This window comes from Ursus americanus, chromosome 5 (genome assembly GCF_024610735.1).
Source record: "Ursus americanus isolate L20-20 chromosome 5, mUrsAme1.1.p, whole genome shotgun sequence".
NCBI classification, from domain to species: Eukaryota; Metazoa; Chordata; class Mammalia; order Carnivora; family Ursidae; genus Ursus; species Ursus americanus.
In genome coordinates this window covers 73,677,601-73,693,119 of record NC_142131.1, presented here as the reverse complement: position 1 = coordinate 73,693,119, position 15,519 = coordinate 73,677,601, and the positions used below count along the sequence as shown (strand labels likewise).

Genomic DNA, 15,519 nt, shown 5'->3' with positions numbered 1-15,519 from the left:
TAAAATTACTTGGGGCGCCTGGGTGGCTCAGTCGGTTAAATGGCCAACTCTTGATTTTGGCTCAGGTCATGATCTCAGGGTCATGGGATGGAGCCCTGTGTCTGGCTCCGCCCTCAGCAGGGAGTCGGCTTGGAATTCTCTCTCTCCCTCTGCTCCTACCCCCATGCTCATGCTTTCTCTCTCTTTCAAATAAATAAATCTTAAAATTACTTTTTAATATCTTTTAGGTACTATGCTACATACTTTGCATGAATTTTTTAATTCTTATGATGACTATGAGGTGTCTATACTATTTTTATCTCTATTTTACAGATGAGGTAACAGGTGTATGTGTGCCGAAGGGTGTACAGCTAATAAGTGGTAGAGTCAGTATTCATACCTGATTTCAGAGTCTCCATTCTTTATACCACCACATTGTTTTTTAAAAATTATAACAAAGTATGCTATTCTGTGATACCCTAATTCAGCTTTGAGTTGGTGATTTTTGATTCAGTAACTACCTATGAAAAGACACCTGGATTATATTTTTTCCCCAGTAGAAGATGGTATTTTTAGTCTTTGTAAGATGTATATTTAATGATTAAAAATATCTAAGTATTACACATATGGAGGTATTTGGGACAAAACCATTATTAAAATACCTACAATAATAGGAAATTTTACTTTATTTCAATCAGGGGCTTGTTACAGTGCCACAGGGCTTCATTAAATGCCTTGTGCATAAAACAACTTAATAATTATTGGCTAAGAATCTGGCATAAAAGGCCACTGTAGATGCTTTTTTAGCATTAAACTGGTTACAGTAATAGGTAGTGTTTATTGATCGTTTACTTTGTTCTGAGCACTTCCGTGAATGACCTTATTTATCTCAACAGTCTAGGAAGGAGACACTGTTAATATCTGTTTTACAGCCTATTAAACTAAGACTTAAAGACGTTCTATAGCTGTCTCAAGCTGCATAGTAGTAGCAAACGTGGATTATAAGCCCTCCAAATTATTTTTGTTTTACACTTCATACTTATGAAATAGTCACAGTAGTGTTTGAAACAAAAGCTACTGGAATGATGAAACATTTTTGTAGTGAATTTTCTTTATGGACATGTACTATTTTTCCCTTTAGGTTCACAATATTCTTGCAGAAATGGTGATGGGGGGAATGGTATTGGAGACCAACATGAATGAGATTGTGACTCAAATTGATGCACAAAACAAACTGGAGAAATCTGAGGTAAGAATGGAAAGCGCTCTGGTTGATGGAGGTCGTACGCATGACCACTAATTATGCATGATGTGGAGCTTTCACTGTTTGTCCTTCGGTATCACCCTTTCAGTACAGCTGGTAGGCTTATTCGGTTTTCAAAAAATGGAATATACATAGCTTAGTATGTTAAATGTTCTGTGACTACTATCTGCCTGATGGTTTTGTGTATTCTTTTTTTAGCCATGGTTGTAACTGCCTTGGGTAATAAACAATTCCAGATTCTAAACAGCTTAAAAAAGAAGTTATGTGTTTGAATAATGAAATCCGTATATGCTTTACAAAACCTTGGTAATCATCAAGGAAATCTTAGACCTGATAGTTTAAAGATATATAAATTTAGTGTCACAGAACTATTTCTGGAAAAGGAAAGGAGAGGAAATGGAATTCTCATGAGGAAGTAACAAGTTATAATTGGTGCTTTGCAAGCCTGAGTGAACACTGAAAAAAGAAATTCATTGCCTTAATCTTTTAATTCTGGATCCTTCCCAGAGGTCACTGACAAGTTGGCTAAGTCGCATATTTTACACAAGGATGCGTGCGTTCGTGGCTTTCTCTGCACTCTGTAGGAGAAAGATTTGGTTAGTCACACGTGCTGAGCTTTGTCCCGTTAAATGAGGTGCATGAGGATCCACCAGCGCTTTAGATTTGAATAAAATCGTACTTCAGAATTTTCATGATTCTGTCCTCAAGTGTTAGGCTGAATATCTATAACAAGTACTGTAGCTGAGCCACTGGAGTTCTCATTGTTTTGGTGGTTTCTTACTACTGTAGCAGAAGTTTAGAAAGATGAATAGTTTTGACATGTCGTTGAACACTGTACTTGTTACCTTTGCTATTTATAGTCATAACTGAGATTAGAAAAATAAATTTTATTTATAATTATTAATACAAGCCCAGGTGTTTGGTTGACTTAAAGTAATTATTATTATAAAAGCAGCAAGGTATTAAAATATGCTAGCATTAATTTACAACAGGTGAGTTCTAAAGAATTTTTATCTTGTTGGCTCTTTGAATGATCCATTTAATGTAATGCTATGCTCATTGGAATTGAATGAAACACAGGATGATGGATAAATCCGAAATCTGAGGGTTAGAAACAGTTGAAACTTTCTATAAAAACATTTTCCAGTGTTCTATTTTAAAGTAAAATTGTCCTGCATTTCCCTATATCTCAGTTTACCATCGCTATGAGTTGCCCAAAGAAGCTTGTAATGGTGAAGAGCTTATAATTATGATTCTTTTAAATAACTACTTATATTTTAGGCGTTCTATAGTCAATTTTTAAAATACTCGTTTTTGAAAAGGAAAAACAAACCAGATTAATACAGAAAGTTTTGTTTTAGGACAAAGAAAAGAACTCAGAATATTATTTAGTATAGTAAAAGATTTACTATAACCTCTGAGCTATAAAGTCTTAAGTGATAACTCGAAATTTAAATTTTTATTTGTAATCTGTTAAAACTTGCTTTACAAAAACCTGTGGATATAGATTTTAAATGCCAAGAGACAGACAGTGACACAATCCATTAATAATCTGTCAAAAATGAATGGATATGTGGTAATTTGTGACTTCTGTGTAATCATCTGTAAAAAAATATATTGACCTTTTGTCTGGAATGTTCATATTCCAGGTTTTTTAACTTCTTTTCATTGGTGATGTCTTTTTTATTTTTTTTCTTTTTGTCCTTGGTTTGCTATTTATAATACTGACAAAAGTCATGAAGGACCTGTAATAATTGCATAATGGATATTTGCTTTCTGATTGTCCAGTAAAACTTTGATAATGAGGCAATTTTTCCTTATCTATAAAGAAAGAGCAGTAAAATACAAAATTTACATTTTCAATGGAAATAGTTATAAGAATACTGTAACTTAAAAAAAAATCTCTTCACAGAAACAATTCTGTTTAAAATGGTTTTAAATACTGGTGAAAAAAGTACTGATATTTTTCATCTACTGATCATCTTTTAACTTGTACAGTCAGCTGTTTTCTGTTACAAATTAGCTTTTCTTCTTTACTAGAAAATATGTTTTAAATCTGGGAATAGACCATAACATTATGTTTTTTATCAAGTGATGTCTGCTAATATCTTAGTTACAAAGTAGGATTTGGGGTCAAAGTGAGGCCATTTAGTCTTGATCATATTTTAAGAAATCATGCCAAAAATGATGTTGACTTTGTGTAATTCTTCAGTAATTTTCATAATATGTTTGGAAGACTATCACCTTTATTCCAGATACATTGAAATGTCCAGGTTTTCATATGGATTCTGTTTCCATGTTACTTAAACTGGTTATGTATACCAAATATATGACTGCAAAATAATCCAAAATTATTTGAGACCACACTATAGCCTTTAATTAATCTGACTCTTACTTAAATATTAGTTAAAATTTATTATGCAAACAAAAACTTGTCAAGAAATAATTAAAATCCAGAATATCATGATTGATGAAAAGACCTGGTTATCATAATTTTAAGATTAATTTAAGTGGTATTTAGATAGTATTTACCTGTTAAAAATCAGCCTGGGTATAATTAAGGTACAACTTTTAAGATATAACGTGGATATATCTAGGTGCCTTTACTTTGTCAGAAATCAAAGATTTTATTATTTTGGTTTAAAAGTAGTATATTTCCAGTGACAGTGGAAAGTAAACCAGTTTAATTCCCAATAACTGAGACAGGCAGAAGCAAAGATCTCCCAGATCTTTATAGAAAGGTGAAACAAAGATATGTTCTGAATGTATGTTCATCTATCCTGATTTGACAGAAAAAATGGTTTACTATGACATTGGGGTCTGGGAAAAGGAGGGTTTAAGCTGGGTGGGAGGATGGTGGGATTTGGGGGAAGTGTAAGAGGCACTCAGGAATCTTCCTAGAAATAAAAGGACTCCCTGGGGGTGGAGGTAGAGGGGTGGGGTTGGGGAGACTTGTTAGCTTTTATGTATTTCATGTTATTTTTAAGATGAATAAATGGGTCTGAATATAGTCACTACTTTTTTAAAGTCAGTCTTCTTTTTTTCTGAACATCCTGATCTTTCTAGCTCTTTCCATTCTTCTCTCTTACAGACCTTTATCTTTCAATCTCCCAGACAGGACAGGTAGACAAGGTATTGCTGACTTTGAGAAAACTGTACTTTAACAAAGGGAAAGCAAAATGATGTCAAAGGCAATTAATTATTTAGGCCAGACTCAAAAATTCTTTGTGTTAATGAACCCATGTAGTCCCTGTAGCCTATTTTTCATTCTAGTTTCTCCTTGTAGTTCCTTCATCTTTTATTAGACTTACTGTATTTTACTAGTGTTTCATTGATGTCATGTTTGTTCTGTTTTGTCTGCCTGCATTGTAAAAGGAAAGTTTAAATTTTGTTCTTTTTTTTAAACATCGTCATTTAACTGACAAATTACATTTGTAGAAATGACATTTTACTTTGTATATAAAAATGTAGAGTTTATTTCAAAAATCATATGGTAAAATTAATCTCAGTTTAACTCTCACAGATAGGTTTTTTTCCCATCTTTCTAAATTAGGATTCTAACATAAAATTGCCTGCTGGGTTTTGGAAGCTGTGAATTTGAAAACCAAAAGCTGAAACTGTAGAGTTTTGCATACAAAGTGAGAAGCAATGAAGGCTTAGAATAGTGACTTAAATAGTACTTTTCCCCCCACCTAATGGTTTTCAGTTTCAAAGTCTTAACAGAATTGCTTTTATGGTTTTGACTAACAAGGGCATATTAAAAGTGGCCAACAAAAAGTATAAGATAACAAATCTTCTAAAATTGAATTAAAAGTTCTAAAAATTGGAATTAAATATTTTGACCAAAATAAAATGGATTTCCAGGGTAGCAACCTTCTGACATCCAAATACCGTAATAAGTAAGACTCAGTAAAATATTGTTAACCTTGGACATTTTTATAAAGCATATTGCCTCATATTGAAAATGTTTTTAATAGACTCCTAGCTTTATAAAACTAAATTTTCCCTGGCATTTCCTATGCCTTTTTTTTCACACCCTAAGTTAATTTTGTAAATTATTTTTTTAAAAATTTCAATCTAAATGGTGATGAACAGCTTTCTTTTGTACAAAGCTGTACCAAAATGAAAAATGAAAATGCTTATAGGCCTCCATTCAAAAATTTCAAAGTGAAAACCCTTTATTGAGTCCCAAAGAGGAAAAAAAAGTCTGTAAATTCAACAAGTTGAATTACCCACTTTACTAATTAGAAAAATGCCTCTGAGGGGCGCCTGGGTGGCACAGCGGTTAAGCGTCTGCCTTCGGCTCAGGGCGTGATCCCGGCGTTATGGGATCGAGCCCCACATCAGGCTCCTCTGCTATGAGCCTGCTTCTTCCTCTCCCACTCCCCCTGCTTGTGTTCCCTCTCTCGCTAGCTGTCTCTATCTCTGTCAAATAAATAAATATCTTTAAAAAAAAAAAGAAAGAAAAATACCTCTGAGAATTTGGCATTGCTTTTTAGCCACTAAAGTATTACTCTCTGGGTATGTTTGAGAAGTGGCAACATACAGGTGGCTTTTTAATTTCTTGTCCCAAGATGGTGGGCTCTGTCATGAAGCTGGGAGTACCACTTACGGTCCTTAGATCTGTATTACTTTATCCCTGGAATAGAAAATACGTAATTGTTTCCTTTATTCCGATGATCCAAATCACCTCCAGTTTCTCTGTTCTAGTATTTAATTTCTGTTAAATTGTCATTTTCTAGCAAAGAACCACTTGGGTCTTTAACTTCCATCACTAGAATTAGTAATTAGCGTTCTTCTTCTTTTTTTAAACCAAATATCTATTTTCAAAGAGCAGAGAATAAGAAAAGTGGCCCTAATACAATGATGCTGGGAAGTCAGCTTGTGAATTGGTTCTGCTTCTTACCTTGACATGCAGTTTACTCTGTTCTACAAAATTATGGTGAGGACCCCTGAGTTCACTTGTAATGGTTGGAATTAGTCACATTAAATCCATGAATTGGGCATTAGTCTGCTGTATTACACAGGCAAATGCTATGCTAGAAATTAAAACTATAACTGAAGATTATATTAAATGGATTATATAATTTGGAAGGTTTTTACATTTTTAAATATTCTAATTTTGATAAAATTTTTTTATAAAATGTTGTAGTTCTTACTCACTAGAGGGTTGTCATTAGCATTTCTAACCTGTTTGTTTATAATTGGAATATTAAAGCACTGCCTTTAAAGCAAGGAGCAAGCCTATTACAGATTCCCAGATTAAAAGTTATTCTCCCTTACATTAAGAAATTAAAATACTGAATTTTCTGTTTTGCTCAAAACATGCATTCAAAAGCTGCCATTATTTTGTTAATGATTTTGAGTCTGAAACCATTTAATACTGTGTTTATTAATGTTGATGTTCTTTCACTTTGCTGTTAGGTCAAAATTATGAATGTGCATATAGCAACTTCCAGCAGGAAGGGTGGGTAAAGGTTTTAGTATGTACAAATTATTCCCACTACCATCTTACTCTGTATTTCAAGCTTGAAAAAATATTTTAAGATGGTAGGATAGTATTTTATGTCTTAGATGAAATAAATATCTAGATTGTTTCCTTTTCCCTTCGAGAAAGTTAATTGCTTATTGCATGAGGAAAAGGGAGCCTTCCGATTCTTTGAAATATATTTTAGTAATGCTGCTTTTTCACTTTTGCTTGCACATATTTTGTTTATTTTTGGGTCTGGCAATTTAAAAACAAAATCAAAACCAAATCATATCCATCCATTACTATCTTCGTGATTCAAGTGCTTGAAATTTCCGAGAGTATGTCTGTATAAGTCTTCTATCTGTTTGGCCTCATTTTGGTATACTTGCAGACTTCATTTTGTTTTCTTTCTCTTAATTCTGTTGATTTATTTAACCTCATGGGAGAGAAAACATGACCATTCTTTTATATACTGTACTTCATTCTTTCATCCAATTCATACTCTTAACTGCTTTGGATCCATATATTTATTTTTGTTAGTGGAGTTGCTGCAGTTTACCCGCCATGGTGATGCTCGAGTGTAACAACACAGATGGAAACAAGTTATTTCTCCAGTAGGGTTTCATTTTGATTTCTGCTTTGCGTCAGCTGTGTAATCTTAAATCGCTAAGAGCTATGATGTACTGTCAGAAGTATCTTAATTTTACATTTTAAATTTTACATACGACTAACAAGTCAGGTAAGCTTAATTTCTGTAAATTATAGTGTTCAAAAAAAAAAAGAATTAGTAAAAGTTATCTTGTTGCTTTGAATGTATCTTACTGAAAAAAAAATCTTAACGAAGTTGAAAATTATTTTATACCCCTCTGTTGGCAAACTGATCTCCTAATGGCAAATCACCTCTTTTACATTTTATTCTTTCATAAAAATGTTTCAGACTTCACTTTCATGGAAGTCTGAAAATGAAATTTGTCTTATAGCAGTTCTGGTGTTGACTACCTGAGAAGTCTTTTATTTTTAAGCCTAAGTTTTTATATATAGATAGCTCATTTAAGCATCGACTTATTGCTCAGCAGTTCTTTTTATATTTTTTTATATCTTATATTCTGCAAAATCTGGTTTCTTAAAATGTTAGTTTAATTAAAAATTGAAGTACACATCACAACTTTTTTATTTCCTTCCATTTAAATTCCTGACATACTACACAAAAGTATTGAACATGCTTGAGAAATAATTTGATTCTCTTAATTCATTTGCGTGTTCTGAATAGTTGCCATCCTTTGCATGTCTATGGCTTGCTGCTTATGTTTAGAGGAATTGTAGTTTGTTGTACTTAGAAACTTATTTTGGTTTTACATAATAAGAACTTGGCACATATATGCTATTTAAATCAATTGCTATATTGACTTTATGTATTCTCATTAGCAGCCAACAGTCGACACCATCTTTGGTCACAAAGAAACGACTTAATCTAAAGAAATTTAACAGGATGCATTTTTATTCTCATTTTCTTTGCTCAAGTTCAGTTTAGCTGTTCATGGTACAAGGGTATTATGGAAAGAAGGCTTCTTGATAATGACATTTAATTCAATGCTAAAAAAATTATTTTTTACTATTTATTAAAGTAAAATCATAGCATCCAGTAAAACATACACACACATCTACCTTCTCTCTCTCTCTTTCTCAATAATAAAAATCCTCTAATAATTCATGCCTTTTAAAATACTTGTATTCACATATCTTATCAATACTTTTTATAGTCTGCTCATCATTTGTACCCTGTATAGACTCATCCAAGTAAAAATAGTGGCAAATTGGTTTTTTAATTAGAAAAATTACAAAATTCTTCTACCTGGAAAACTGATACCAGCTCCAGGATGTCTATAATTTTGTAAAATAATTTTTGTTGCTTGGCCAACAACATACTTTTGGGTAAAAGGAAGAGAGCCTTGACAAGATGGTAAAGCTCTTTGAACTGGATCCTTCTTTGATCCTAAGCCATTCTAAATTTTGGTAGCTAGATGTTGAACTTGAAATAATCAGGTTAAGGACCCTTTTGAATATGATTCATGCTACCCTAAACAGTATTTATTCCTATCTCCAACATCTTTGGGGGGTATTAAAGTAACTGCATTGCTTCAGGTAGGTATAAATGTAGGGGTCAATCAAAAACAACTTACTTCCATTCAATTATAAAAATTAAATACTCCAGCCCTGTTCATTCTTTAATTGGATATGGAGTGTTTCATTTATATCATTGCCTGTGTGGACCATATCTATTATTAATACTATTTTACTGATTTTTCTATTATTTCCAATTCTGACTTGATAATCCGTGGCTTTTACTTCATTGCTTAACAATGTTTGTATCCTTTATTCAGCAAATAGTTTACACTGGCCTATTTTGTATCAGTCCAAGATTTTTCTCAGGTAACAGCTTTATTATTATTATTATTTTAATTAACAAAAGAGGTAGGATTACATAAGAGAAAAAAACCTAAAATTTCAAAAAGGGACATTAAAATTAGTAATTCTAATTACACAGACATTGCCTCATATATGTGATCTAAGCAAAGTGGAAGATTTGTTTTTGTTACCTAATTGTCTGCTTTTGTCAAGATGATGTATGCCACTGAATTCAGATGTGTTTGTTGGCTTTATTATATCACCTGAATAAAAATTGATGAAATCTAAATCTAACTTAAACCATAAAAGCATGAAGACTGTTGTAGCTATTTGAGACGGATGATAAATATGCATTTTTCTTTTATTTTTGGTCATATTTTCTTTCAAAATTATTTCACAAATTATAAATTTCCCTATTAAGATGAAAGTGAAATATTGTACACTAATGCTACTAGAAGTTTTAAAATTCATTTATTTAATATAAAATAAATAGTACCTTTTGCATTTATGCTGTTCTTTCTCCAAATTTGTATATTGTAAGCTGAACATATGTTGTTGGATCTACTTTATGTGACAAAGTATTTTTAATCATTATATTTTTTCTAACGCGTCAAAGGTTGGAAAGATCCTTTTGTTACAGTTTCATTTTTAGGCAGAACATCTTCTCTTTGGACTGAGGCTTTACTTTAAAAGCCTGATTTTTTTTTTTTCCCGAGTGTTTTAGAATTCCCTAGAAAAGTTTAGAAGAGCCTCCACAATTCAAATAGTTTTTTTAAAAATTTGTTGCTTTGAAGTGTTTTAAGGGTTTGGCCCTAAGTAAAGAAACTAAACAAGTATGATCTGTTACTTCCAGCTTTTATTTCATAACATATTTTGATAATAAATGCTGTTTCAAAAGCAAAGAAAAACAAATCTATCATGATTGTTGCAAGAGATGTTTAAAAAGGAAACTAATATAAAATATGCTTCGTGCTTGTATCACAAGTCAGTAAGTCAGGATGTAGGTGAAGGTCTAGTTTTTGTCATTTGCATATTGGATGTGATCTCTAAGTAGTACAGGCTGATTTGTATCTAAATTTTTCTGTTCTTATCATTGCATGTATTCACTGTATTTTTTAACGTGTCAACTGTTTTCTCTTTATAGATTAGAATTTCAAAGTAACCATTCCATACCAATTCAAACTACCATCTGGTCTCTAAGCTTGTTATATGAAAATCTTCTATCATTGTCCTCCATTTTTAGTGTTTTTTGATGAGCTACACCTGAGTTGTACATTTTCTTTTTCTTTTATTTGCCTCTGTATACAGGCTGGCTTAGCGGGAGCTCCAGCCCGTGCTGTCTCAGCTGTAAAGAATATGAATCTTCCTGAGATCCCAAGAAATATTAACATTGGTGACATCAGTATAAAAGTGCCAAACCTGCCCTCTTTTAAATAAAAAATTAAAAAGGCCACTCCCAGGTAAAATCCAGGGGGAAAAGTCATCTAAGTTTACCATGCAGTTGTTTACCAAAAATAGAGGAGGAGAGTCTTAACTTTTGCTCTTGGATTTAAGTCAAGGTACTGTATAAAAGTTGTGTAAAATCGGTATGGAAGTTCAATGTTGCTTTTCTTGCTCAGTGATTTTGAAGAAATTGAGTAGTTCCAGTGTGATATTTCTCTTTCTTTTCTAAACTGCATTCCTGTGCCCACCTAAGGCATGCCTCTATGTATTGGCTACTACAGTATTTCAAAAAGTGTTTGAGACATTTCTTTAAATTATGTACAATCCAAAATGTTGGTGTTTTGTATGGATCACAAGTGCAGCATTCCATAATTCTTTCTGTTATTTGTCACAATTGTTATTTAAAGAACCAAGTATGTATTGCATGAAAACATTATGACCTTTTCCTCTTAGTTTAAATAAACTCCAAGGTAACTGGACTTCTAAAGCACCTTTCTGTTTGCCTGATATCTACTTTAGCAATAATTTTTTTACGACCCTCTGACTCAACAAAGTAAATAAAAGTATATTTTATCACTGTTAAACAGCTGTTGGTATTGATTTATTTAATTCATACTGATGTTTTTAATATCCAAAAACTCACTAAATTATTCTAAAACTCAGTTATTTCACAAGTCAAGAGGAGTGTATCGGGTAGTATGTTGTGTACAGATGTGTGGTTGGAAATGACAAATCTTTTTCTAAAATCCATATTGAGAAATTACAAAACCTACTTTATACAGATAGGTGTAAGTTTTTCATCTGCTTTCTGCTCAGATGATGAAAAATAATTTTGGCAAATACCTAGTTGCTTTTGAACACAAAACCCTGTGGGGCTCCACCTGACTGTTCCATTCCAAAGTCAAAGCTGAAGTGTTTAATTAAGTTTTAACAGTCTCCTATTCTGATTTCCCATTATTGGCCCACATTTTCTTATTTGGTCTTATCTTCTGAACCATGAATGGGGTTCCTCTTCCAGTTAGACCAAGGTGGGTATTTTGTTGTTGTTGTTGTTGTTGTTGTTGTTTTACAGTTCTAGTCCTCCCCGAATGTTCTCTTTGACACATTTCCTTAGATTTGTGGCATGTATGAATTTTACCCCATGGGCCCTGAAATGTAAGAGAAGTCACTTTATTTTTTCTAAATAATATTTATCTAAGTCTGAGCTTCCTTCTATTGAGGCCATAGAAATTCAGTCTGTAATTATTAGGATTTTGGTCAGTTCAGAGATGTGTAAAAGCTCTGCAAAGCAGAACATTCAGGGTAGTCCCTGGTCTTTGGTCATTTGACAAATGTTTTTTAGATGCCTACTGTGCCAGCTCTCGTGGAGCTATAAACAGTACCACAGAGTGCCTGGCAGTATTTCCCCCTTTTTCTTTTCCCTTTGTTTTGGGGGGAAAATTGTGAGAAGTTTAAGTTTGGGTTTGATTAGGATTCCCCAAAATTAGGGAAACTTTTGGGCCAATTATTAGTTTTACCTCAAGAAATAATCAAAAGGATTTCATCTCCCATTATATTCTAGTAAGAAAAAGAAAACTGCAAATGTCAAAAATAGGCAAGTCATGGAAAGCTGTATCTCAGTAGCCAAGGCATACGTAGAGATGCTTAATTTCATGAGTAGTCAGAGAATGCAAGTTAAAAGGAGAATTAGATTTTATTTTCACTCGTCATATGAGCAAAAATTAGAACAGGTGACAACATCCAATGCTGAAGATGATGTGAAGAATGAGAACAGTCAGATGTTGCTGGTGGAAATGTAATGTATTGTTAACATTTTTTGAAAGCATATGCCAAGCTTTGTGAAAAAATTTTTTTCAAAGATTTATTTATTTTTGAGGGAGAGAGAGCACATGAGCATGGGGAAGGGGCCAGAGAGAAGGGAGAGGAAGAGGGAAAGAATCCCAAGCATATTCCACGCTGAGCGTGGACCCCAATGTGGGGCTCGATCTCACGACCCACAAGAGCATGACCTGAGCCGAAAGCAAGAGTTGGATGCTCAACCAACTGAGCCACCTACGCTCCCCAACTTTGTGAAAATTGTTTAAAGTGTACATTTCACACACACCCATGACCCACTCTCAGGACTCTGTTCATATAGAATCTTATGGAACTATCAAAATGAGAAATAGCTGTGACATTGCTACAAATTGAGTCCTAGAATAGACTGTTAAGTGCAAAAAGCAATTAAGAAAAACATTTATATATGGTATTATTTTAGTAGTCGAGATTCTCCAGAGAAATAGAGTCACTAGGATGACGGTGTATTCACTGATTTTCCTCAATAAACCAGTCATAAGTTGAGAATATCCTAAGTCAAAAATGCATTTAATAAACCTAACCTACTGAACATCAAAACTTAGCCGACCCTACCTTAAACATGCTCAGCATGTTTGCGTGAGTTTAGAGTTGGGCAAAATTAGCTCAACAAAGCTAATTTTATAATAAAGTGTTGAATGTCTCATGTAGTTTATCGAATACTGAGTGTGAAAGACAGAATGGTTATATGGGTAGAATGGTCCTAAATGTATTGGTTGTTTTATGTTCGTGCTTGCATGGCTGACTGGGAGCTGGGGCTTGCTGCTGCCTAGAATCACAAGACAGTATTGTACTGCATATCGCTAGCCAGGGGAAAGATAAACGTTCAAAATTTGAAGTGCAGTTTCTACTGAGTGCATATTGCTTTTGCACCATCATAAAGTTGAAAATTTGTAAGTCGTGTCATTATAAGTTGGAGACTTTTGTATAATAAAATTAACATCATTTAAATCAATAGGCTGAGTAAAGCAGATTGTTCTTCCTCATGTGGGTGGGCCTCGTCCAGTCAGTTGAAGGCCTGAATAGAATAAAAGGGCTGATTCACATCCAAATAAGAGATTTCCTTCTACCTAACTGTCTTCAAATTGGAATATCAGCTTTTCCCTGCCTTCAGAAAAACTGACTCCTCAGCTTATCCTGGGTCTCAGACCTGCCAACCTTTAGATCGGAATTGATCTGGGCTCTCCTGGTTCTCAGGCCCTCGGACTTGGACTGGAACTCCATCTTCGGCTCTCTTAAATCTCAGATTGCTCACTCACTCTGAGGATCTTGGGGCTTGTCAGCCTTTGTAATCATGTAGGCCAATTGCTTTTAATAAATCTCTTTAAATAAAATCATGATGTTGGTGATATTTTTAAAATAACATAAGAGATTTATTATAAGAGTCAGTTCGAGTCTGAAGGCAGAAAAAGCCAGTGTCCCAGTTTGAAGACAGGCAGGAGGAACTCTCTCCTACTTGGCTGAGGGTCAGCCTTTTTATTTGTTTCACATCTTTGACTGATTGGGTGAGGCCCACCCACATTGGCGAGCGCTATCTGCTTCACTCAGTATACTGACTTGAATGCTAATTTTATCCAAAAACCCTCACAGAAGCACCCGCGATGTTTAAGCAAATATCTGGGCACCTCTGTGGCCCAGTCAAGTTGATGCATAAAATTAACCGTCACAATAGGCTACCAATTATCTAAGAAAAAGAATGAGTGTGTGTGTGTATGTAGTGTATGCATGTATTGTTTATATTTTTAAGTGGAAGGATACACTATATTTAAAAAAATATCATCTATAGTGAGTGGGAGGAAACGGCAGAAATTGGGGGATAGAAACTAGACTTCTCAGAAGGTTCTAGGGTGCATCCTTTAGGGCTGAAGCACTCATTCCCTCAGCTGCTGGCAGAGTTGGTGGCTGAGCACACTTAGAATATCCACCCGCTGAAGAGAGTTCATTCACCTAAGTCCTGACTCTTCTCCAGAGACATCCTACATCCAGATTATAAAAGCCCAGCCCCCATGCCTAAGGCAGGACAACTCTGCAAGGCCATCTCAGCTCCAGTGCTACCCGTGAGATCAGCGGAGGCCTCTGTCGTGACTGCATTGCTACTTACCTCTTTTTGTCTGCCTCATCATACTTCCTGCAGACACTCACAGGTTTGATCCTGATGGCATACCACAGCGGATGTCTTGCATGCAAATCTCCATCTCAGTCTGTTTTTTCAGGGAAGCCCGTCTAAGGCAGCAATAGCCAAGAATGGTCTCAGGAAGCAGATTCTAGAATGAGGTTTTGGAGCTGGGTCACCCACTGGCAGGCTGGCGATGGAGGATCCTGTTACCGGTGGCACATGGAGCATGGATCACCACCGGCAGGCCATAGCAATCGTTGAAGCTTTCACTCGTGCTTAACTGGAATGGGATACTGGGAATGCTCCGGTAGGGACAATGTCTCGGGCCTCAGAGAAGTTCAAGAGAAGTAGTAATTACAAAGAGTATGAAATTGGATGTTGGTTGTGGGGTCAGTCAATGCATTCGAGAAATACTGAGGGTGATTAATCACCAATTAAAGGCTGTGTATGGAAAGCCAGAGGGCCTCCTTGACAGCGTATAGAGACTCTCATCTCATGCAGCTGGAGGATGGAAAATGCTGAGGGTCAGGGCCAGGACTTTAAGATGGACAGAGCTCAAGAGAAGATTGGATTCCAGCACCGTCCTATCTGCTAAGCTAAGGTCAGAGACCTTGGAAAGAAGTAGGACCGAAACTTGGGATGAGGACATCTGGGTTGATACATCCGAAAATCTTGGATATTGGACCTGCGGAAGTAGCCCACTTCTTCCTGGTAAGCTACCACTTGCTGCCTTCCTCTCCCTTGCTTGAAGAGGAGCGTTAACTTGTGCCTCGCAGGATAACACGTACCCTCCTCAGGATTGCCTCACATGCTCTGACACTAAGCCAAAAACTAGGGTGAAGAAGACCCAGCACAAGGCTCAGTCAGGTGGTGGGCCTGCCAACGTTGCCATAGAACCTTGCCCAAATAAACTCAGAGGAGCCGAGAGAGAGTACATATGAGCCTGGATCTTGAGGATTCTGGGTTGAGGGGGAAGGAACATAAAGT

At 35.0% G+C, this 15,519-nt stretch overlaps 1 protein-coding gene across 5 annotated transcripts in view; it reads left to right on the top strand.

Annotated features, from left to right (window-relative positions):
* The window catches only part of AP3S1 (adaptor related protein complex 3 subunit sigma 1), a 91,262-nt gene that overhangs the window by 57,446 nt on the left and 18,297 nt on the right, over positions 1 to 15,519 (top strand). For 2 of the 5 annotated variants that reach the window (XM_045794888.2, XM_045794885.2), the window contains 2 exons: positions 1,121 to 1,228; positions 10,428 to 11,146. In XM_045794888.2, coding sequence (XP_045650844.1) covers positions 1,121 to 1,228; positions 10,428 to 10,556 — 237 coding nt within the window. In that variant the 3' untranslated portion in view covers positions 10,557 to 11,146. Of the gene's footprint in view, positions 1 to 1,120; positions 1,229 to 4,334; positions 9,830 to 10,427; positions 11,147 to 15,519 lie in introns of those variants that run through there. The other 3 variants (XM_087862371.1, XM_087862370.1, XM_045794886.2) reach the window with 2 other exon arrangements.